Source organism: Platichthys flesus, chromosome 1 (genome assembly GCF_949316205.1).
Source record: "Platichthys flesus chromosome 1, fPlaFle2.1, whole genome shotgun sequence".
NCBI lineage: Eukaryota > Metazoa > Chordata > Actinopteri > Pleuronectiformes > Pleuronectidae > Platichthys > Platichthys flesus.
The window spans coordinates 18933053-18957203 of record NC_084945.1 but is presented as its reverse complement, the minus strand read 5'-3'; the positions used below and the strand labels follow the sequence as shown (position 1 = coordinate 18957203).

Genomic DNA, 24151 nt, shown 5'->3' with positions numbered 1-24151 from the left:
TCAAAACTATTTATATCAATTAAAACCACTTTATAAATCCACCAAAGTCAATTAAAACAGAGCAGAGGAACAATATCAGGAGCGGAGCAGAGCGAGCAAATAAAAGTGCAGGATAGTTTTTATAATTAAAGTCCTCCGGTCAGTGATGGATTCTCAGCCAGCTTGTTTTTTTTAATCCTATTCCTGCTTCTGAAGGCCGACCCCCTCTGGCTCTGTGTATCTGTATCTCTCCGTCTCACCACAGCTCTGGCTTCGGTCTTGCAGCTCTCAATGGTTTCTCCTCTTTAAAACTCCACCAAAGGCAAACCAGGTAGAAGCCATGACTGTGACCAATCACTCTGAACCAAATCTCTCAAAATCTCTACCTCATTGTTGTGATTGGACGGCAGTGGCGGGCTGTGATTGGCAGCCGTTAAATTGGGTTTTCTGGCCTATATTCTCCCTATTGAGGCACGTAACCTGGATACATTCGACAATATTCTCAATGGCTGCTCTGAGCTTCTCTCACTCGTCTTTTTGGGGACATTTTGTTCCTGCATTTCTTTCTTGTTAACTCTTTTTTCCCCCTCCCTCACTTCTGTTGTCTTGGTGCAGGATATCCTCGAATATAAGAAGAAGCAGAGGCCCCAGAAAATCAAAATGTTGGACGGGGCCGTTAAAACCATCATGGTGGACGATTCCAAAACAGTGGGAGAGCTGCTTGTGACTATATGCAGTAGAATAGGTACATAGTCGATCTCCATCTGTGTTTTTTTTACCCTCCAGATTTGGTTTATACAGTTGATTGTATTATTATAGTATTTCTACTTATTAAAATCTATAAATAAATAATCAGCGAAAGCAAGTATATGTTAACCTTTTGTGTACAGTTTTTTGCAGACTTTCAAATGTGAATATATCATGAGGAGACACCAATAAAAAATGCTAAAATATGATCAAACATGCACTATCATGATACTGAATACATTTTTGGATTCCAGGCATCACCAACTACGAGGAATACTCTGTGATCCAGGAGTTGGTGGAGGAGAAGAAGGAGGACGGGATGGGCACGCTGAAGAAAGACAGGACACTGCTGCGAGACGAAAGGAAGATGGAGAAGCTGAAAGCCAAACTACACACAGACGATGACTGTACGTGCAGTAGAATTATATTTGACTTGATAGTGTACAATCAAAGATCTAAACTTGCCAAAGCAGGTCATTCTCATTTTACCAGCTACCTGTAATATCTACCATTTCTTGCTGGAAATTGGGAGTGGTACGTTGAGATCTTATGACCTTAGGTTGGATTCTTCCTTCTCCAGTTTATCTCACATCCACTGCCACTCTGCATGTACCCATCTTGAATTTAACCGACAACAGAATTCTAGAGCAAGACGCATCGTTTCCTTTGTTCGACCAATTTGACATTTCAATTCATTTGGCACAAATTACACACAACGAGTTATACTTCAGTGATAATAGAGCACAAGTACAGGCCGCATCCACTTGGCCTAATGATTGTGATGGAGAGGTTTTGTAGCTTAGTGACTTTTGTTTGGATAAACCAGGTAAAAAGGAGATTTGATCATAGTTGACAAAAAATCAATGTCCCTTCAGCAGACTTCTCCTGGAAGATTTTGAAGTTCCCCTGAGTAGCAAAACAGGCTTTGACCTATTCTGTCCAAGAAAGATGTCCAAGTTCCTACATATAGAGAAAATAACAGATATGTTTGATTTATTCTTATACTGAAGCATTTGTTAAGCCTGTTAAGATCCATATTATCTTATTTTTGTATTTGTTCTCTGCTATAATTGCTCATATTGGACTATAATGCTTAAAATAATATGTAGATGAATCCTTTTTAAAAGAAATAACTGTCTACTACTTTTTCGTAACTACTGCTCTGTTTTTGTGAAGCAGCCTAGGGTACCTTGAAAGGTGCTATGTATACAAGTTAATATAATATTTATTATAATCTGATCCCTGTGATTGTGTGTTTGCAGTGAACTGGCTGGACCACAGCAGAACATTCAGAGAGCAGGGCGTGGACGAGAACGAGACGCTCTTGCTCAGACGCAAGTTCTTCTACTCGGACCAGAATGTGGACTCCAGGGACCCGGTCCAACTCAACCTGCTTTACGTACAGGTCTGACCCTGTTTTCATGTCTCATGCTACGTCTGTTTCCCTCAAGGCTCCTGATCGATCACTTGAATCAATGACTGTTGAAGCAGGAACATGTCTGTCTAAAGAACGAAAGCACTGGGTGAAGTTGTTTTGCCTCAAATCAAATGGACATTAGTTTCTTACTCCTTCCTTATTGGTCCTCAAAATGACCTTGAAATACTTCATGGATAAATTACTTCAATGACCTTAAAATGACTCTTCCTTCCTCATTTTGTGCCTTAGATTTAGTAGTGCAGTGTTAAGATGCAATACTCAGCCATGTCTCTCACTAGTTATTAAACTAAAAAAATGTCTTATCTTACTGTATAAAAGTGAGAATGAGATGATAGCACACCAACGCTCCAACCATTCAAATGTACACAGAAGATAATTGAACCATAACACAGGATATACACTGTACCACCTGTTTGTTCCCCATCACAGAATAGTGACGAGTAGCAACCAAAATGTGCTTAACGGAGTTGCTTCTACTTTTACCTAATGAAGGGAAGTATGTTTTGTTCTCAGGCTCGGGACGACATCCTGAACGGTTCTCACCCTGTATCGTTCGAGAAGGCCTGTGAGTTTGGAGGGATTCAGGCTCAGATCCAGTTTGGACCTCACATGGAGCACAAACACAAACCTGGTTTCTTAGAGTAAGTGTCTGCACAGTGATATTCTGTAAACATTTTTTGATTGGAGTAACAATGACTTAAAGTTCTTCTTCTTGTCACTATCAACAGAAACATTTGCGGTCATTTGTTAAATCCAGCATTGGGAGTGGATACAATCCTTGGGAGTTATTAATCCTTTTTATTTGAGTTTTAATGGTGGAGCAGTAAAATTCAAAGACTCTTTGATATGAATTTCATCTCCTCCTGTGTTTCTGTTTTTCTCTCCTTTAGCCTGAAGGAGTTTCTACCCAAAGAATACATCAAGCAGAGAGGATCTGAGAAGACGATATTCCAGGTCTGGTCACAATCCTCTCTTGTTGATTTGTTTTTAACGTCAGCTTATCCCATGATTGTGCACCGGTTGTTCAGATGTGTAATGTTTGTGTAATTTTACCCGCAGGACCATAAAGACTGTGGAGAAATGACAGAGATCGAAGCCAAAGTGAAATATGTCAAACTGGCTCGATCTCTGCGGACCTATGGCGTCTCCTTCTTCCTGGTCAAGGTAAGTTGAAAACTTGCTTTTATGCCTGTGCTTTTACCCCAAAAAATGTGTTTAATAAAGTTCCACTGCAGCATTATTTTCAAAGAAAAGATCACTCACCCTCAAAAAGTGGAAAATCTAGCCTGAAGACTCTTAATTTCTTTCTTTTTAATTTAAAAATGAGGGCGCAGGTTTTGGAATTAGTCGAACTGTAGTCGGAGCCTTTTTATCTCTGGAGTGTGAAATCTGTTCTCATTGGATAAAGAGATTGAAGGCTCGACCCTGCAGGGGAGAGAGTGTTTGTATCCACCTGAACATTCAGAGCGTCTCATCTCAGGAACAGTTTCTATAAGATTCATGATAAAATGCCCTTGGTACAAAAGTTTTATAAAGTAGTACCACGCTGCAAAGGCCATCACAAAACATTGAGTGGATCAACGAAATGTTTCTTTAGATATGCGTGTCACTTTCAGACAGAGATTTCTGACATTATTTGATAAATACATTTAGAACCATAGAAACAGACACAAGTTTAGAAAGGAAGTGGAGCTGTGATTGATAAGGAAGTCCGTACATTTCCCCCCCATGCGTCTCTTCCTCTCTCACCAACCCACAGCGGTGGCAACTCATCCACAAGTAATTAGTTTTTGCTCCTGGATGGAAACCAAATGTCGTCCGTGCAGTCGAGCGTGGTGCTCGGATTATTTCAGAACAACTGGAGAGTGAGGGAACCTGGTAGAAGTCTCACCGAGAAAACTCACTTCAACTCCCAAATAATTCTGACTTCCAGCAGACGCCTGCTGTTAGGGGAAATTTGCTTTTTTCCACTTGTACCTGTGGAGCTGCTGCTATGACGAGAGTGACAGATAAACTCTCTTCTCTTTCGTTCTCCCCTCACATCATCTGTCACCAGGAGGAAGTCCTGCACGAAGTCACAGGAAGCGTCCCCGTCTTCGATTAGAAATTGCTTTCCAGATGTCACCTCTCATTGCTCAGCTCATGTCAAAAAAATGAGATCGCTCCTGGTAATAGCTTGAAAAAATAGAAATTTCACACATGCTGCTGTTATTGACTCTCTCGCCTGACACTTTCCAGGTTCTCATCAGCAAGCGATGAGAGCAAACAGGACCTATATGAAATCAAAGCTTTACTAAATCGGAGCTCAGCTTCTCAAGTGTCTTGCACATTCCCCACTTCTGTTGGTCCACACTGTTCTCAGCCTTGAATTCCTTTTTAAAGCCTCAAACACACAAATCGTTCCACTTCTTGCCCTTTGGATCCGTGTTCCCCCTGATCAGTTTGACGTCTTATCTGCTCACCTCTGTCGTTCCCGTCATCCTCAGGCGTCTGCCAGTGGAGCGGAAACATCTTAAAAATAACCCTGAAAAAAAAAAAAAATGGAATTCAGCCTATAGTCCTAACCCGTACAACCCCTGGAGGCCCCGGAGAGTTTACTGGCCCTCCAGGACTTTTTACACGACTCACCCCTTTGCCCTCACGTCACAGCCCATCACATTCTGTCCATCTGCTCCCCAACTGTAGAAACGTTTGCTGCGGCCGGGCAGAAAAAAAAGCGGGTGAAGAAAATGGCCTGTGTGTCAGAGAGCAGCTGGAAGATTCAGAGGTTTAGTGAGTGCACGGGGAGGACGAGAGATGTTGACAGGCAGATAAAGATGTGATTAAGACGTCACATTTTAATTACTCACTGAGATCTTTTTTTTTGTACCGGTTCAAACAATGATTATCCGTCCCGGCAGATGCGCGTTGAATTTGTATTTCTTGAACTTTAGGTGATCTTTAAGTGATTCCAGTAAAACCTTCAGCAGGCTGACAAATGAATTTGAACAGAGTTGTTGCCTCAAGGCAGTGAAAGTGACATTTAACATGGTTTGCTTGGGTCGTTTTTTGCTTGATCCTCTGTTTAAATCCAATCTTTCTGACTTTTTTTCAACAATATGGTCTAATGAGGATAATTGTTTTGCAGTGTCATATTCTGGTTATATTAGAAAAGGAAAGGAGGAACATTATATGTTGCTCATGTACATCAAATCAAGACAGGATGAGACAAATATAAAGGTCTTAGCGATTAGCAGCCAATTACTGAGACTGATCAAAACCTTAATACCTGTATTTGTCAGTGAATAATAAACCACTTAAGTTTTGAGGTTATAAGGATAATTTCCTTTAGAGAATATTTTATAATTGACATATTATAACATTCCACATTATATATTATAATGTGGTAATTAGTTGTTGTGGGGAGAGAACCGAACAGTGAGTCAAGTAGTAGTTATGGTCATGGTTGAGTAGTCCACAAGGTAGTAGTACATCAAGCTAAATGAATACAAGTCAATGTAAGTCATACATTGTGTCTTTGTGTTTTGCAGGAGAAGATGAAGAGTAAGAACAAGCTGGTGCCGCGGCTCCTGGGCATCACCAAAGAGTCGGTGATGAGAGTGGAAGAGAAAACTAAAGACGTGGTTCAGGAGTGGCCACTCACCACAGTGAAGAGGTGGGCGGCGTCGCCCAAGAGCTTCACCCTGGTACGACACACACAAGCTGGACAATCACAGAAAACACAACGGAAACACTGGTTCTGAATATTTGTCTCCACTCAACCCACACAGGGATAATATCAATTAATATGTTGTAAGTGAGTTTGACTTGCTGGTACCAACAGTTCCTTCAGTGTTTAAACAATCCCTCTAGAAAGCTCTGTAGCCTTTCCCTTGTGCTCTCCACTTACTCAACGGACTCTTTTGTCTTCCTCGTCAATAACCCACCTTTGTTTCTGCTGCCAGCCGCTAAAAAAAAATGGACTTAATCTTGCTGATCTGGTCGAATCACCATCTCTATTAAATTAACATGGCCTCTGCGTCGCTCTGTTAATTTAGCAGAGTGTGTTCCAGAATGTGAAGTTTGATTTCGCAGCGTGGAGCAGCTCTTGATTTACCCGGGGAAGGTGACAGAGGATGATAGAGGATTCGCCGTAACTTATTCTTTTATACAGGATGTACATGTATATAGCTGGAGAACATCCCAGAGTTATGAGAGAACACAAACTATTTCTTCTGAGATATTTCTTGTTAATCTGACTGACTGGCGTTGCAGCAGTTTGTCATCCAACATAATATGCAGTGCTCATCTGAAGCTAGGACCCAGGGATCCACATTAATCCTCATAGTAAATAATCCTCAGCCAGTGCAGAGGATACTTTTCTTACAGTCCTGTATGCATATTAAGGATTGGCCTGTGTGTGTGTGTGTGTTTGCGTAGGACTTCGGGGAGTACCAGGAGAGTTACTACTCGGTGCAGACCACTGAAGGGGAGCAGATCTCCCAACTCATCGCCGGCTACATCGATATCATCCTGAAAAAGGTGAGACATTTATCTCCGGGGACACGGATGAATCGTAATGAACCGCTCTACTCCTGTGGCAGATAGAGTCTCAGATCTCTCTGTGCGTGTGTGCGTGCGTGCGTGCGTGCGTGCGTGCGTGCGTGCATGCTCAGGCTAAAAGAAGGTGCTGGTGTGTCCTGTAAGAAATAACCATGCAATGCAGAGCAATCAGCTGACCTTTCAATATGAAAGCAATTATAATTAACTATCAGAAGCATTAGCACTTGTTAAATAATGAGTGGAAGTGACCTAGGATCATGAGTTGAATCAGTGTAAGCCTATTAGTGTTCAGTGCTTCACTGGGTGCATTATATTTCCTATGCTATTTCCTTAGTGAAAAAAATGATTAACACGTTGAGTCTTTATTATCTACTTTGTATTCACTAAAACAGGTTCACTACCCACAATCCTCAGGTGTAATAGTGACGTCTCTGATTGGTGGACCTCACTGTTACCATGGAAATCTTTACCCCAATTGCGGAACTTCATGTCTGCCAGAAATGGATGGTCCAATGTTACATTGCTTTGACCAAAGACTCTGAGTTCCCTCTCTAACATGTTTTTTTTTAGATAACAGAAAGAGTCCAGAGGCGTTAATATCACTACAAGTCAGGTCATGCAACCGAGAGCGGTGTTAGTGAGGACCAGTGCAATGGTTTATGGGATGTGTAGTTTCTTTACTTTTAACACTGTACCTTTAGCTTTTTTTTATAGCAGATTACAATATTTTCCATTCTTTGAGTCTAATGTTTTATGCTCCTGATTTATCTTGTGTAACTGGTTGTTCTGGCTCCCACTGAATCAAACACTGTGTTTTTTCTCTTTTTCCTGCAGAAGCAAAGCAAGGACCGTTTTGGATTGGAAGGCGATGAAGAGTCGACCATGTTGGAGGAATCTGTATCCCCGAAAAAGTAAGTATTGATTTTGTCATCGTCACAGAGAGTTGTCGTCCTTCTTTTGCCCAGTGGTGGAGTAAATCCTCAAACATACTGAATCAAATGACAAGACAAATAAAATGACAAGAATGTACACAAGTCAGAATAAAAGTAACAAATTATTTTGTACTTGAGTGAAAGTAAGTAAGTACTTGCTTTCAAATATACTTAATATATTATGAGTAAAAGTATTTTCTGATCGTAGCCTATTGCCTAATATAACTAGATCATTATGGCGGATTCTCTTTTGAATCTATTGAAGGAGGCGGGGTTTAATGTCACCTACAGCTTGGATTGGAGCGATGTGAACATGCAGGGCATTGCATTGTAAACATACAGTGGAATAGAAAGTAGAGATATTTGCTGATATATGTAGTGGAGTAAAAGTGAAATATACCTAAAAATAAATTTACTGAAGTAAAGTACAGCTATATAAAAAAGGTACTTAAGAACATTAATGAAGTAAATGTACTTCTTCACATCCCACCACTGCTGTTGGCGACTTTGAAATCATAAAAAATAGGAAAAACAAACAAGCCTCTGCAGAGCTTTCCTTATGTAACTATGGAAATAAAGCCCCTAGACGTCCAACATGTGGCTCTATAGATTAATCCCATATGTGCTGCCTCACTGTGCTATGATCCAGATAAAACCGCCGTGATGTTGATGTTTCTTCCATGAGCAGCAGCAGCAGCATATAAAACTCATTGCAAACACAATATCACACTGGCTCCTGTTTCAATTTCCTTCTCACTGCTGCCCCCGGACCACAGCTCTCACATCCATCTTCCAGGCCCTCATTTCATCACACGAGCACTTCCTTAGCCGGACTTTATCCTGAGAGATAATCGTTATGTGGAGGAAATTTCACCGCACTGGACTCGGGAAAGGCTCTATCAGAACATTTCCTGTGCGTTAGCTTATTTATCCACCGTGGATTCCGAAGCTCTTTTTTTCCATTCTAGCCTTAATTGATATTTCTATTCTGAGTTGAACTGAGAGAATATTTGCTTAAATTGTTATTGTGTATATATTTTAGCTTTTTGCTTTTATCTGGGAGTTGTGCACAGGGCTGAAGGCAAACGTCGTTAAGCCTGCAAACACATAGCGAGCCAAAGTGTGGAAGGCCTTATCTGAGGGGCAAACACAGCAGCAAAGCTTTGTCTTGAAGGAGGATAGTGTGTGTGTGTGTGTGTGTGTGTGTGTGTGTGTGTGTGTGTGTGTGTGTGTGTGTGTGTGTGTGTGTGTGTGTGTGTGTGTGTGTGTGTGTGTGTGTGTGTGTGTGTGTGTGTGTGTGTGTGTGTGTGTGTGTGTGTGTGTGTGTGTGTGTGTGTGTGTGTGTGTGTGTGTGTGTGTGTGTGTGTGTGTGTGTGTGTGTGTGTGTGGCGTGGCGTGGCTCACTGTCACAAATTCATACAACCACATAGCCAAGCGTTAAATAGCTCCTGCACGGGTACAGACGACAACTACAAACATTCTCTTTTGCCTCTTTTTTTTTCACTGATGTTTTCCCTCTGCTCTTGGCCTTACTATAGATGTGCAAAATGTTGCTGTTTGTCACACAAATGCATTTGTCTGATGTGTGTATTGTTCATGTCTGTATGTTGAAGTCGCCGTTTTGTCACAGATCTTGTCACAACTACTGTTTTGCCCTGTAGCAGAAGCAGATCTAGATTTCCAGGGACCATTTAACACTTACTTGTTAACTGTTAGCGCTTAAGATTTAAGCACAGCCAAACATTATTAAATATATTTGAAAATTGTTTCCTTTTTCAAATGCATTATGTATAAGACTGACAGGGCAGGGGCACTTAAGGGGCCAATTAAATGTCTGCAGAGGCCAGTGCCTCCCTGTTCCCAGCCCTGCATCTGCCCCTGCACCCTACTGGTTTGACCTTCCCTAAATGTCCATCAGAGTATTAACCACATGTCGGTCTGCGTACCTGCAGGTCCACCATCCTTCAGCAGCAGTTCAACCGGGTGGGCCGGATGGAGCACGGCTCGGTGGCGCTCCCAGGGGTGATCCGCTCCGGCTCCATCGGCACAGAGTCGCTCAGCATGGGCACCATGCCGTCTGCTCAGCAGCAGATCACCATGGGTCAGATGCACCGTGGGCACATGCCACCACTGGTAAGACCAGGACAGCAGAAAGGATCTTGTCTGTTTTATTCATTGGCTTTAGTGAGGGTCATCCTCATCATCATCTGTTTGTTAAGTTTCTTAAAATATCACTGATGTCTACATTCAGTTTATTTTCCTGTCTGTGTGTAGAGCTCAGCACAGCAGGCTCTGATGGGAACCATCAACACCAGTATGCAAGCAGTGCAGAAAGCCCAGATTGACCTGGGAGAGGTGGACAACCTGCCACCACTGGGACAGGACATGGTACTACACACTGCACATGTTCACCCAATATAAACCATCACACATGTACTGTATGTACCTGATGTGTTCAAATATCACTGTAAACTCATGTGACTATTCCTGATAACAGCCATCGAAATTTAGTGATCGCCATGGTTGAAATGCCTTCATGTGGTCATTTGTGTTGTGTAACTTCTTAGGCATCAAAGATGTGGATCCAGAACAAGATGGATGAATCCAAACACGAGATCCACTCGCAGGTGGACGCCATCACTGCAGGAACGGCGTCTGTGGTCAACCTCACGGCTGGTCAGTAGTTTTGGCATGAATCGCCAAGGATTCGATTTGTTTCAAAATATAACAATTTATCTCATTATACATTGTTGCCTGTGGGTAAATATTGACAATACATAAAAAATGTAGGAATCCTTAATGAAGTGTTTGGGCCCACAGTTTTATGAGTTAATTTTAGGGGGAGAATTTTTGTGCAGAGGTAAAATGAAAGGGCCAATTAGTGTCTTTAAAGCTGAACCCGTTCCACCAGTCTGCTTCCTATCACTGTAGAACCTGGAATGCATGTTGTCCATTAGTTTCCTGCAGCAGTTCAGCAATATGAGCTGGTGAAGTTGTTTGTTCACTGGTTGCCAACAGGGTTCCACAGGGTCTGCAAAAAGTAAAATAATTCAATAGTCTGAGGCCTTAAAATGTCTTGTATATGTTGAAATGTTCTGACAGCATGCATTGGTTGTGATGTGTCTGTGCTGTAGTTCTTTCTCAACTAGTGTTCGGGTTTGGGTCTCTGCGTGTAGTTTTCAGAATGCAGAGACTTTATCTGTAATTATGACGAAGTCTAAGGAATACTGGGATGCTAATATTCTTTCATCTCTTCGCAATTGATATAGATCATGGTCATACAATAATAATAATATATTTATTTTCAACAGCCATCAGTGCTTGAGACTGGTAACACTTTGACCCTGATTTTCCCTGTTGTACTCCCCCATGCTTTAATGAACTTGTGTGTTCAAGCAAAGTCTTGAATCTTGGTTAAATGTAAAATGTTCTAATTCTAGGCTAAATGATTAGTGTAGGGTTTAGGGTTACATTCATGTTTTCATTAATCAGCAAATGAAATAAAGAGACATTGGAGAGCAGTTTGTTTGGGTTTGAATTAGCTTAGTTTCAGTCACTTCTCTAAGACTCTTCCTCTGATGGCCCCTCTTATTCTCCCCGTACACTCAGGCGATCCCACTGACACAGACTACACAGCAGTGGGCTGCGCCATCACCACCATCTCCTCCAACCTGACTGAAATGTCAAAGGGTGTGAAGCTGCTGGCTGCGCTGATGGAGGATGACGTGGGCGGAGGAAACGACCTGATGAAGGCCGCCAGGACGCTGGCAGGGGCCGTGTCTGACTTGCTGAAGGCTGTGGAGCCGGCCTCTGGAGAGGTGAGTGAAGGAACCTGAAACCCTGAGATACTGAGATAAGGCCTCATGTCAAAAAATGTCAAATTTTACTCTGCTTTGTTGAACTGTTTGTCTTTCTTTGCACAGATCATGTCAGTATTTTATCTATTTTTGTTTCACAATATTTTTGTGCTCTTGAAAATGAAAGATTGACTTTCCTTTTTTTTGTGGTCCTTTCATTTATGTTCCTTCATCGTCTTTTCTTCTTTTCTTCTTTTCTTCTTCTCTAATCTTGTGTTCATTCCTGGTCTTTCTTTGTCTTTTCATTCTTTCTTTGTCTTTCCTTTCCATTTCTTTAATTTCCTTTCCTTTTCCTTTCCTGTCCTTTCCGTCTCTACTGCATGTTATCAGTCATATTTAAATTCAACATGTCAGATACAGTATGAAGGATAAAATGTGAGATGTTGGTATAAAAACTTGAAATGTGGAAACAGAGACAGTAATTTTAACTCTAGTCTGACTCTGAATTCCAGCCAGTGCAGCAAAGCACAACTTTTCACCCTTAGTGTAACGTGAATTGCCAGATTGTTGATGCACTTGGTTGTCCACACAGTGTTTTGTTCAATCCAAACTGACAGCCTAAAAAGATAATTACATTTTCCACATAGCAGCTCTACCCTGAGACAAGGCATCGTCTCTTAATAACAATGCATCTCTCCTGTTCCTCCAAATTACACCTAATTATATCAACGTGCTCTGCTGCCGGCCGGCCTCAGCTAACTGGATTGTTCTGCTCCCGCTGAATTAAGACCTCAGGCTGAGGCTGATTGACAGACTCCATCTGTCTTTATTGAGATGCAGCTACAGTTGCCTTGATGTACTGCAAAGGACAGATGTGCAGATGTGACGTTTACAGTGTTGTGGTGGTAACCTGCATAATGCACAGGTTTATCTCTCTTTTGGACAATGTATGCACAGTGAATTGTACTATATTGCCTTTTGAACAGGATATCTCAGAAACACCTTCACGGAACCTTAAAAAAATTTGGTACACACATTAACTTCTTCTCACAGAGGAACTCATTAAAATCTGGTAGTTTAAGGTATAATATCAAGGTCACTGTGACTTCATTAAAACCTCTTTTCCCTTGCAAATATTAATTTTGACCAGATTCAAAGATACCTTATTTATTTGTTAGTGGTCAAAGTCTAATGAATTTAGTAAAAATATTGTCTGGTGGCTGAAACTGCACTAGTTAGCAGAGGCAAATAACCGCAGGCTGGGAATTCTGGATTTTAATTTTCCTCTACCTTGGTGTTGCCATTTGTTAACTGTTTTATTTTGAAATGACGAATAAGCCGAACAATGGACACTATGATTTCTATTATATTACTCTTTGAACTACATAGTGACTGATGACCCAAGCTGTTTTAGTACGGCCATAAGATCATACAAACACAGGTCCTTCATCACGGCACAGCAGTGTTTTGTCTCAGGGTACGAAATGATGCAGTTTCCAACCAGGTGACATTGTGATGGTTTTCTGTGTGTGCGTTTGTTTGTGTGTGCATGAACAGCCCAGACAGACCGTGCTGACAGCAGCAGGCAGCATCGGCCAGGCCAGTGGAGACCTCCTGCGCCAGATTGGAGAGAGCGAGACAGACGAGAGGTTCCAGGTAACGTCGCTCTCAGCCCGTTTCTCATTATCACTGCATTCACAGGAAGCACGGTGCTCCGGAGCTGCCACTCTGTTAATCAAGAGCACATTGTAACCAGGGCAGCAGGGAGGGAACATATTCAACTTTATTCATATCTTAACAAGATGTTTTTGTCAGATTTACTTTTAATTCTAGCTCTTATTCAAGCATGTGTTTTTCTTGCTCTTATTGTAGCGGAATTTGTCACTGTAATATAATGTTAAACAAGGTTATAGAGATCACATCAGCCAAGTAATTCAGTGATGTAATGCAGTGGTGAACAAGTCATATTTCTATTTCTATGGAAATGTACATTCTCTGCTCTCTTTCAATGAGACACTATTACATTAACAATCTTATTGCCCAGAGGTGTCTTGAATGATGGTTTCACCTTTGTCTGTACTATTCAAGAGCAAGTTCAAGAAATTAGAGAATCAGCCAGGATCTAAAGTTGCTGATGATTGATCGTGTTTCCTTCTCCCTTCGCCCCCTGTTGTGTAGGACATCCTGATGAATCTGGCCAAAGCGGTGGCCAACGCTGCAGCCATGTTGGTGCTCAAGGCCAAGAACGTAGCCCAGGTTTCTGAGGACACTGTGCTGCAGAACCGGGTCATTGCGGCGGCCACCCAGTGCGCCCTGTCCACCTCCCAGCTGGTAGCATGTGCCAAGGTACAGCCGTGTAGCTGTAGGAAGTTTAATATGATACAAGTGAACCTGCCTCCCCCAAAAACCAAAGCACAACGATAGAGAGATGGACAGATTGATAGATAGGTAAAAAGATATAGTGAGATAGATGGATAAATTGATAGATAAAACGGTAGATAGATCGATAACATTATGTCTAATGTAAAAACATGAATATAAAGTTAAAAACATATTGATGTACTGATAGTCACATATACACTAACTATAAATACCCAAACATGAACATATAAATATATAAACATATACATGTAAACATGCCTATGAAGAAGTCCTAAATAAAACAATCAACAGTGACAAATATTAGGAGACATAGGAATGCTTAAGATTAGCTTAATCTTCTCCTACAAGAAATAACAACTAAACAGCTCACAGCGTGTAAGTATTTGTATAATATTCTCTCCATTCCACAAAAGTAATTTCATACAATATGCAGAAGAGCTGTGATATTTTTGTTGAGTGCACGACAATGATTTCCCAGGTGCGGGTTTATCTTTTCCCACACAGAGACTGTGCAGTGAAGTTTGGTAAAAACTGATTTGTGTCCTCAAATATTTGAATAAGCTACAATATTTCTGCACCAAGGCTCTGCTAAATACCCTGCGACCACATTGTGTTTGTGCGTCTGTAGCTGTACAACCCTTGTGCCTCTAATTAGTTTAAACACTCTCCTGGCTCCCAGTCAGATTATTACCATCCACTAAACAAAGCTTCTCTCTTCTGTGACGAGAAGCATCCAAATCCCTTTTAAATCTTCTTCCTTCCTGTTGCCTTCGTGTTTCCTCTGTTCTCTGTGAAAATGGGATTTAATGATGAAAATACTTTAGCTGTGTGTTTAGACCCAAGTGAATCAAGTTTGCCATTTATTGTCCTGTCAAATCAGGTGTTGATAACTTTGGGTTTAATTTGTGTTGTTTTTTGCTTTATCGCACTGGAGATAAATCTGTCGCCCACTCTCCTCCTCCTTCTCCTCCCCTGCTGTAGGTGGTGAGTCCCACCATCAGCTCCCCAGTTTGCCAGGAGCAGCTAATTGAAGCAGGAAAGCTGGTGGATCGCTCGGTGGAAAGCTGCGTGCAGGCCTGCCTCTCGGCCACAGAGGATGGCGAGCTCCTTAAACAGGTGAGGTTTGTTTGTTTGATATGGGTATTACTCTCAAACTGCTGGGCGGATTTCCTCGCAACTCGGCGGAAGGATGTTTTTTGGGTCAGAAAGAATCCATTGGTGCAGATCTGGATAATTCATGGATCACAATAAGGGGACTGAGAGAGTGTGTGAAATTTGTTGCAGCTTGATTCAACTTAAAGGAGCTGTTGAGTCCCATTCTAGTTTGTTGATTAGTTAGTGTTTGTTTGTTTGTTCGATTGTAGAAGGATTACGCATCAACTACTCACCCAATTTCCATGAAATTTTAGTTTAGGGATGGAACTTGGCTGATGGAACAACCCATTTAATTATTGTGTGGATCAGGGGGGGATTTATTTCTTATTGGACATTTTGAAACATTTTCTTTTATTTCTCAGACAATAATTCATGGATCTTGATTGAACAAAATCTGCCTTGTTAAGGTGACTGATATTTATGAGTGTGTACTATTTGGTGCAGATCCTGGATTCATAAGTGGATGTTAGGCCATGATGGAAATATGCGCTCCACTGAGTTTGTATTAGTTTCCGTGTCTTGTGACCCACTGACTCCAAGCCAATGCTGAATTATTGTATTATTTCCCTAGACAGAGAACACAGGCTCTCATTTTCAAAAGCTACTGTGCTTTTTCCATTGAATTCTGTGGAGGACAACCCCATAAGAGCCATTACATTTTTTAAGCAGGTCAGGATAAATGGGATGATCCGGGAATTTTCTTCAACATAGCGAGATGAGGCGACAGCTGTGGTGGAAGAACATGCACTCTAAGTGCCCTTCTTGTTTCTTTAGTTTCAGACAATAAGTTTCACAATTATCTCACGTTTGCCGCAGTAAACATTGAGTTTCTACTTACTCCATTTTACTGATTCTCAGACTACTTCTCATTGAAACCACAGCAGCTGTTTTGTTTAATTGGGGCCACTGAGTTTGTGAACGTAGATCCAGCTTAAGAAGCAATGAAGATAATGAGTCTGCGGTGCCTCGCCCCAGTCGGGTGAAATAAGAAGCGGGGAATAATGCAGCTTAAGAAAGTTGCCACTAATGTTGATGAGATGCATCTCATGTGTTAAAGGTGAGCGCTGCGGCCAGCGTGGTGAGCCAGGCTCTGGGAGATCTGCTCCACCACGTCCGCCAGTACACCTCGAGGGGAGAGCCAATCGGGCGCTATGACCAGGCCACGGACACCATCATGACCGTCACTGAGAGCATCTTCTGCTCCATGGGAGACGCAGGTGAGTCGAAGAGAAGATTTCGCATGGAGAAGAAAAGATGACTAGGGAGAAGCTCATCCACATTCAGCCACTAAGACTTTCATAATATGAAAGAATGACACTGCACTTACGGTTTGATATTACTAATTACGCTATGTACTGTAATTACAGCGTCTACAATACTTTTCAAGGAACAGGTTAATGAATTATAAGTTATAATTACTTATGATCATGAAAGCACTTATAGGTTAAGCAGGAAAGCACAGTCTGCAGCAGACACTCGGTCCACGTCTTTTCAGACGTTAAGATCTCAATACCCACTCTAATATTGACAAAGTTTTTTACTTGTTTTATATGCGTTTATGGTCTACAGAAGATTTATCCTACTACTTATCACACTGACATTTGTCCAACTATAATTATTTGCCAGTATTCGGGTATTAGGTATCTGATGCTATAAAAGCCAGGTGAAAGTGGAGACTCATTCGCGGTTGGTCCACGGTTGTACCTCGCCGTTGTGGCCCTTTCCCCCGCTTGCTCCTGTTCAGACTCCAAATGCCTAAAATGGCAGCGTTTCTATCTATCTCTATGCTTCATTTCTGGATTGTGGGAAGAAGTGGAGACGTCACCTTTATATAAAGTCTATGGTAAGGCCTTGCAGTGCATGGCTGCTGCCTGAAAATAAAGAATTGAATCTTATAATAACAGAATTATTGATAATGTGGACACAAAAGTAATACCAAGCAATGTGATCAAAAAACACAAAGGTGGTTTATACTCTCAGCTCAGTCATTACTTATAATTTTGTGACCAACTGGCCTCAGTGTTGGGAGTTGGATACATTAATATACCAGAACTGACAATGTTTGAATTTTACGGATATACTCTTCCGAAAAAACGGCCATCAATCTTTTAAAAGTCAGCACAACCCATGTTGTGACCAGCCAGGGCCAAAAGCCGAAATACCTTATTTTGAGTTAGGAGAGGCTGTGGACTAGAGGCAGAAACTTTGACTATGGGCAGAAAAGGTCTCTGGATTTATCTGTCCAAAAATCCAAGAGGATTCTGTCTAGTGCCCCTGAGCAAGGCACCTTACTCCCCCAACATCTGCTCCCCGGGCGCCGTACATGGTCGCTCACTGCTCTGTGTGTCCTTCACCAGATGCCTGTGCATGTCTGTGCATGTGTTTGGGATAAATAAATGGATCTTAATCTTAATCTTAGAAAAGGAATCTAATCACACCATTAAACCTGCCTGCCACAGACCTGAGTCTCACTGTGTTTCTCTTCTCGCCTCATCCCGTCTCCTCCTCTGAGAGACTGGGGTGATGGCGGGTTTGAACGGACTGCTGTCAGCTGTACGGGAGCAAAACGCAGAAAACCTGACAGCGATGTTAACACGTCTGACAGCAGAGAAAGACGCTCAGATCGACCGAGCTGCACCGAGAGCAAACCCCCCCGGTCAGCTCGGGCCGACTGATCGGCGTGATATACAGGTAGAATGACAGTTTGCTCTGCTGAGGCCTGAATGCATGCAGCCAAAAGAAGAACCCCAATGAACTGGTGGCAGATGTGTCAAGCTACGTCACGGCAGACTTTCAGATACAACAACGATACGTGAAGATAAAAAAAACAGAGTCAGTCTTTCTGCAGCAGGGTGTCGGCCGATCAGCTGATTCATTCACATGCTTTTATTGAGGTTTAAGTGAAAACAGCGGTCGTGTGTCCAGGTCTGCTTTCACAGAGAAAATAGAGACAACATTCCCTTTTCTTATCCTGTGCGTCTGCCCTCATTAGTCTGAGAATATACATGGTGTCAGCTCAGCAGTGGGGGGGGGGGGGGGGGGGGCAATTGCATCCAATAGCATCTTCACAAGTTGCCTTCGGGTGTTGTGACATTATGCAAATCTGATCAGGAAAGCAGCTGTGAGAATTCGACCTCGCTGAGGATTTTTCTTACCTTTCTCATCTTGTTATCTCCCACCAGGGGCTTTTTTGTAATGCTGACATGAAAGCTATTGTTTTACGACTTTCTGGTAGAGCTTGTGAGAAAAGGCTACACCTTGAAAATGCGCAGCAGATACATCCCCCCTCCCATCAGCCCCAAAACACATGCCCACTGCCTGACAGCTGCTAAAAGCTGACTTGTCTGTGAAGTTTATATTAAAATAAACAGTAGTTTTCTTCTTTCTTCTTCTTTCTCATAAAACCTCCTCATCGTCTTTACCTTTGTCCTGTCCCCCCCCCCTCTCCTCCCTTAGGAGAGATGGTCCGTCAGGCCCGGGTCTTGGCTCAGGCCACCTCAGACCTGGTGAACGCCATGAGGTCGGATGCCGAGGCCGAGGTGGATGTTGACAATTCAAAGAAGTTACTGGCAGCTGCTAAACTGTTAGCTGACGCCACTGCGAGGATGGTGGAGGCAGCAAAGGTAACCAGCATGTCACAACAATAAACAAACAATAGTTATTTCTATTTTTTAACTGAGGGGAAGTACATTTTTCATTTTTTCCATCCATTTCTTCTCACATCACAACTTTCCAGTGTAGGCGTACAAGGACACCAGCCTCTTCCCAGAATGCCGCAGGGCAGACTCAGCTTTTCCGCTCATCGTCCCATCTCCCTCCATCCAAACTGTTTTATCTGCCATCTCTCCATCACATTAGTCTCATTATCTGTCCACAGAATCACCCGCTGATATTAATAACCCCCCACTTCCAGCATGAAAATGAAATGATGCCCTGCAGCTGGTCAGTCCAGTTTGATGCCAGACTTATCACCGTCACAGCAGCTGTATGTTTATCCGTCAGTGGAGCAGGCGCAGACCTCGGCCAGCTGTTGCCGTGGAAACCGATTAATTGAGCTTGTACATTTAACTTTTTGGACGTTATGTTTCAGAGCTTAATCCCTATTTATTTTGTTGTCAGGTACTGATTTATTTCTTGTAAATGGTATCACTGTGAAACTTTTAATTGATTTGTTTCACCCTCTCTGGAAATCAGCTTTTTTTTTTTATTATGCAGATTGAATGTTCTATTTCAGTGGCGTCAGCAGCTGACAGGAGGCAGATGACAGCTCCCATGACTTGAACCTGATCACCTACCAAACATTTTTAAACTCTGCACTGAACAGTCAAATTACTTTTTAAATGTCTCTGCACTCTGTGGTGCCGCTAACTGTGTTTATGTGACGTCTGCCCACAGCAGCTGTGGGAGTTAAACATTTACCTTAATGACATAAATTCCTCGCAGCACGCCCGCCCAGCTCTTTGTGTAGCTTCAGGTGAAGCTGCAGTTTTCCCAGTTAATTAACCTAATGGCAGCGGGTTTAGCCATCTCTCCAGCAGCAGGAGACCCAGGAGGCGCTGGGTGAAATTGGTCCCAACAGTTAACTTGTGATTCAGGAAACCCAAGCGGAAAGTAAACGGAGCTGCGCGCTTATGTGACTAAACCACATCCCTCGACGTTCAGTCGTCAATTGTTTGGAGTGAAGAGGAGCCGCAGCTAAGTTTGAGGGCTGTGATTAAGTCTGCGTCATTTTCTTAGATCTGTGAACACTAATTGAATAGATGCAGAGATGACTCGCACGTTCAGGCGAGTGGAAGCGGCTTGCCTCGGTAGGTGTTTGATGTGCTGAGTGTGAACAAGAGGCCCAGCCTTTCAGTTCCAATTTTCTGAGGAGGATGTGGTGCAACGTCTGTAGTCAAGGGACGTAAAGCAGCTGTTATCCCGCCTTGCTCACCTGTCATCTGTCGCCTGTACAGCTTTACTGTACCCGTTCTCATCATTGTGTTTCTGTGTGTGTGTGTGTGTGTGTGTGTGTGTGTGTGCGTGTGCGTGTGCATGTGTGTGTGTTCTCAGGGGGCTGCGGCGTACCCGGAGAACGAGGATCAGCAGCAGAGACTGAGGGAGGCCGCGGAGGGGCTGCGTGTGGCCACCAATGCCGCAGCTCAGAACGCCATCAAGAAGAAACTGATTAACAGACTGGAGGTCAGTGACGCTGACCCTCATTTACTGTTACGCAAGTAAAACGCTGTGTTTGATAAGAGGCAAAAACAACTAATACATACAAATATTTATTAGGGGAAGGTGACATGGACACTAAAGCCAGTTCCATATGTCACCATGAGTTCCACATTGAGGATGGCATTAGATCATCATTACTTGGAAAGATTAGTGAGGATTAGAAGTTGATTAGAGCAGCATGTGTTTCACCCTAAAACGTCCGGGTGTTAAGACTGATTCTAGTGCTCTGAAATATGTAAAATCAAGAAGGATGGAAATTATCTTTTTTGCCTTTTTGTTGGACTATTTATCCTCATTAGACATATTTGTTTTTACTGTTTATAGTAGTTTGTTAAATTTGTCAACACAAAGTGTAAGTCCTGAAATTAAATTTGATAATTCAAGGACTGATCTATTTGTATTTTAACATTTATGATTTCACACTAAAAGCAACTTTCACAAAATAGACATTTAAAAAGACACTGATACGGACCAAGAGATGCCAAATGTTTCATGTGTTTTTTTCGTGTCTTCATCTTCCTCAGCATGCTGCTAAACAAGCCGCGGCTGCAGCCACACAAACCATCGCTGCTGCTCAAAACGCTGCTGCGTCCAACAAGAACACGGCTGCTCACCAGCAGCTGGTGCAGAGCTGTAAGGTGAGGATCAGTGCTCACAGCAGGGGGCCAGCACTGGATTATTCTATTGTTTTCCCTTTTTGCTCTGTTGTTTCATGCCGTTGAATTAGGTCTGTCCCAACTACTTTATTTATAGAACTAGATCCTCTACTGCAGTCTCCATTTTGCACTGTATTAAGCCTGTGAATATACTGTAACTGTGAGTAAACTCTACCTGTCTGTGTGTGCGTGTGTGTTTCTGTGTGAATAGGCAGTGGCGGACCACATTCCACAGCTCGTCCAGGGAGTACGTGGGAGTCAGGCCAAACCGGAGGACCTCAGTGCACAACTCGCCCTCATCATCGCCAGTCAGAACTTCCTACAGGTGCAAAACTCACTCACTCACCGACACACTTCAGCTTTATATTGGGAACTAGGCTGTAGAAATTATAAATAGTGTTTCTGTCATGTGGGTGTGGGGGGGGAGGCTTTTAAATAGGCCTGCAACCTCCTTTTTTGATGGAACCAGACGGTTTTAAAGAATCTCTGGTATGGTGGTGTTATTTGTTAAATGCCTCAGTGGAACTGTAATTGAACCACTAATACAAATATTGTTGAAACATCCACCTCATGATTTCAGCCCCATTCCTTGGTTGAGGCCTATACCAACATATCCTTAATGCTTTAGGGGGAAACATGTTTTTATTAAACATTTTTTACGTAATTTTTTTGTTTATCTTTCACTCTGCAGCCCGGTAGTAAGATGGTGACCTCGGCCAAGTCATCTGTTCCCACGGTAACGGATCAGGCCGCAGCCATGCAACTGGGTCAGTGTGCTAAGAACCTGGCCACCTGCCTGGCTGAGCTGAGGACGTCCGCACAGAAGGTAGAGCACTGACACGAAGGGCTCAGACACGTGTTGCAGTGAATGCGCAAAAATCACAGGGTTGCAGAGCAGCAAACTACACATAGACCCAACCCTAACATACTTGCATCGCCCCAGAGACACAGACCACCTCTCTGGGTCATGGGCGGTTGGCCCGATGGTTAAAATCACGGTATGGTACACGGTATACAGTCACCTATATAATCCACAGTGTGACAACGAGCTGTTGAGTATAGAGCTCTTGATTTACTGCTTACTTCACATAAAATGAACTGAAGTGTAAAATGCTCTGGTAGAGGGTTTTAAACCCCCCCCCCCACAGACTTCTAAACAAAATCACATCAACTGACTTGTGGCAGTAGTTTGATATATTTTCCTCACGTACAGGTTTTAAAGGAGACACATTATGCTTTTTCACTGTTTCCTTTTCCTCTAGTGGGTCATTGTGAATGTAAAACACATTACACATGTGTTTACACATTGTGTAAACACATTCCCCTTTATAACCATGGGAGCTGTTAGAGGTAGTAACCCTTAACTTGATTTGGTTCTCCAGGCTCATGATGCTTGCGGCCCCATGGAGATTGACTCTGCACTCACGGCCATCCAGACCCTGAGAAGTGAGCTGCAAGATGCCAAGATGGCTGCTGTTAATGCCCAGCTGAAACCACTACCAGGAGAAACGGTAAGAGAGTATTTAGAGCCGTTAAAGACAAGTCCAGATTCATTTATCCCAATCTTGCATGGAGAAGAGTAGCTGAACTGAATTCGGTTTAATGCCTAGGGTCTGCTCAATTCGTGGCCTGATCATTTCATTTATGTATTGTCTTATTTCTCTCCTCTGGTTCAGTTGGAGAGGTGCGCTCAGGATCTGGGCAGCACCTCCAAGTCAGTGGGGTCGTCCATGGCTCAGCTCCTCACCTGTGCTGCACAAGGAAACGAACACTACACAGGTTGGTGCTGCTGACGTGAAGGACTGACTTCTTTGAAAATGCCATAACTCTGCCCAAGGAACCGTGGTAGCGTAAAAACCTTTATCATTTGTCTTTGCTGGATTTTGAAAAAACTTGGCAAGACTGGTGACTGGTACCAACATCTTTGACCATTGATACTAAATTGAATTGAAGATCTGCAATTGACCACATTTTTTTAAGCTAAATCTGGGGACACTCTTTTTCTGACTTACATTCATCTTTCAATTACCCGCATCACTTTCACAGGAATATTTCTACTTCTTGAGATTTGACTGAATATTCCAGTCCTGTTACAGAGTGATTAGCCTAAACGCCAAAAGTTCTCCATTGAATCTGAGGGAAAATGCTGGGACATTAATCTTGTAAACTGCATCATAATATGTCTTCATAATAACTGCGATGTGATTTCTCATGAAGCTTTTATTGTGTTGGATCCTGCATGAGAGCCAAACACCCTCATGGACCAAATTACATTTGGGAAGTCGGAGGAAATACCTTTGATATATTAAATAACAAATCTCGCTCACAATTAGATTGAACACATGATAGAAACAACATCTTGTCATATCTTTTCATAAATGATCTGTGATTCATTCGAGACACTTTCCTTACTTTTGTTTCCGTCTGTCACATCTGCTCTCTCTCTCTCACGTTGGATCCTGTTTTTTAGGAATAGCAGCCAGGGAGACGGCTCAGGCCCTGAGAACTCTGGCCCAGGCGGCTCGTGGCGTCGCCGCTTCCACCACTGACCCCAAGGCTGCAGCCGCCATGCTGGACTCCGCTCGTGATGTCATGGAGGGCTCGGCGCTCCTCATTCATGAGGCCAAGGAGGCGCTGGTTTCACCCGGAGACGCCGAGAGCCAGCAGAGGTTGGCACAGGTGAGACCGCTCATGGAGTGTGGAGTCTATTCTGCTCGGCTGGTCTTTTTAACACTACGTGCTGCAGTAAGATTCAGTCCAACCCCCGGAATACTGTCAGACTTTAGCACCTGTGCCAATAAGACAGCACAACCAAGAAACGAATGCAGATTCCAAAATTGAAGTAATCGAATCATCTGTGTTTAACATAGAAGTACTGATAATGTAAAGATGAACTAGACTCTGTAAAATCCTACTTTCCTTCTTCTTCCCGTTTTTATTCAAGAGCATGGCGGTTCATTAAAAACCCAGTGCCTGCACTCAGAGAGCCCTGGCTTGTGCTCAGATTTTCTCTGCTTGTGCTCAAACTGTGATTTGCTCTTAGATATATTGTTGCCTGGACAGATTTTTTGTGTTAGCGTTAGCTGCACAAAAAAAAATCACAGAGTAGAAGAAAAATCGGAGAGAAGATGTTTCACACGTGTTCAGAAGCGGCGTCAAATCTGACGAGAAATCTATCCTAGCTACAAAAACATGGAGGGTGAACTCACAGTTTGAGCACAAGCAGAATAAATCAAAACGCAAGCCGGGTATATTTGAGCGCAAGTGCAGGGTTTTGAGTACGAGCATTACAAAATCTGAACATGA

At 42.7% G+C, this 24151-nt stretch overlaps 1 protein-coding gene across 4 annotated transcripts in view; it reads left to right on the top strand.

The window, feature by feature from the left end:
• The window catches only part of tln2a (talin 2a), a 91523-nt gene that overhangs the window by 44273 nt on the left and 23099 nt on the right, over nt 1–24151 (top strand). For 3 of the 4 annotated variants that reach the window (XM_062388005.1, XM_062388021.1, XM_062388013.1), the window contains exons 5-29: nt 595–724; nt 981–1133; nt 1989–2131; nt 2678–2805; nt 3055–3118; nt 3224–3328; nt 5695–5850; nt 6584–6685; nt 7541–7617; nt 9591–9771; nt 9913–10026; nt 10206–10314; nt 11248–11456; nt 12993–13091; nt 13614–13781; nt 14799–14938; nt 16035–16189; nt 18429–18595; nt 20025–20153; nt 20714–20827; nt 21057–21170; nt 21537–21671; nt 22228–22356; nt 22522–22624; nt 23316–23524. In XM_062388005.1, the coding sequence (XP_062243989.1) occupies nt 595–724; nt 981–1133; nt 1989–2131; nt 2678–2805; nt 3055–3118; nt 3224–3328; nt 5695–5850; nt 6584–6685; nt 7541–7617; nt 9591–9771; nt 9913–10026; nt 10206–10314; nt 11248–11456; nt 12993–13091; nt 13614–13781; nt 14799–14938; nt 16035–16189; nt 18429–18595; nt 20025–20153; nt 20714–20827; nt 21057–21170; nt 21537–21671; nt 22228–22356; nt 22522–22624; nt 23316–23524 (3333 nt within the window). Of the gene's footprint in view, nt 1–594; nt 725–980; nt 1134–1988; nt 2132–2677; nt 2806–3054; nt 3119–3223; nt 3329–5694; nt 5851–6583; nt 6686–7540; nt 7618–9590; nt 9772–9912; nt 10027–10205; nt 10315–11247; nt 11457–12992; nt 13092–13613; nt 13782–14798; nt 14939–16029; nt 16190–18428; nt 18596–20024; nt 20154–20713; nt 20828–21056; nt 21171–21536; nt 21672–22227; nt 22357–22521; nt 22625–23315; nt 23525–24151 lie in introns of all 4 variants that reach the window. The other variant, XM_062388030.1, reaches the window with a different exon arrangement.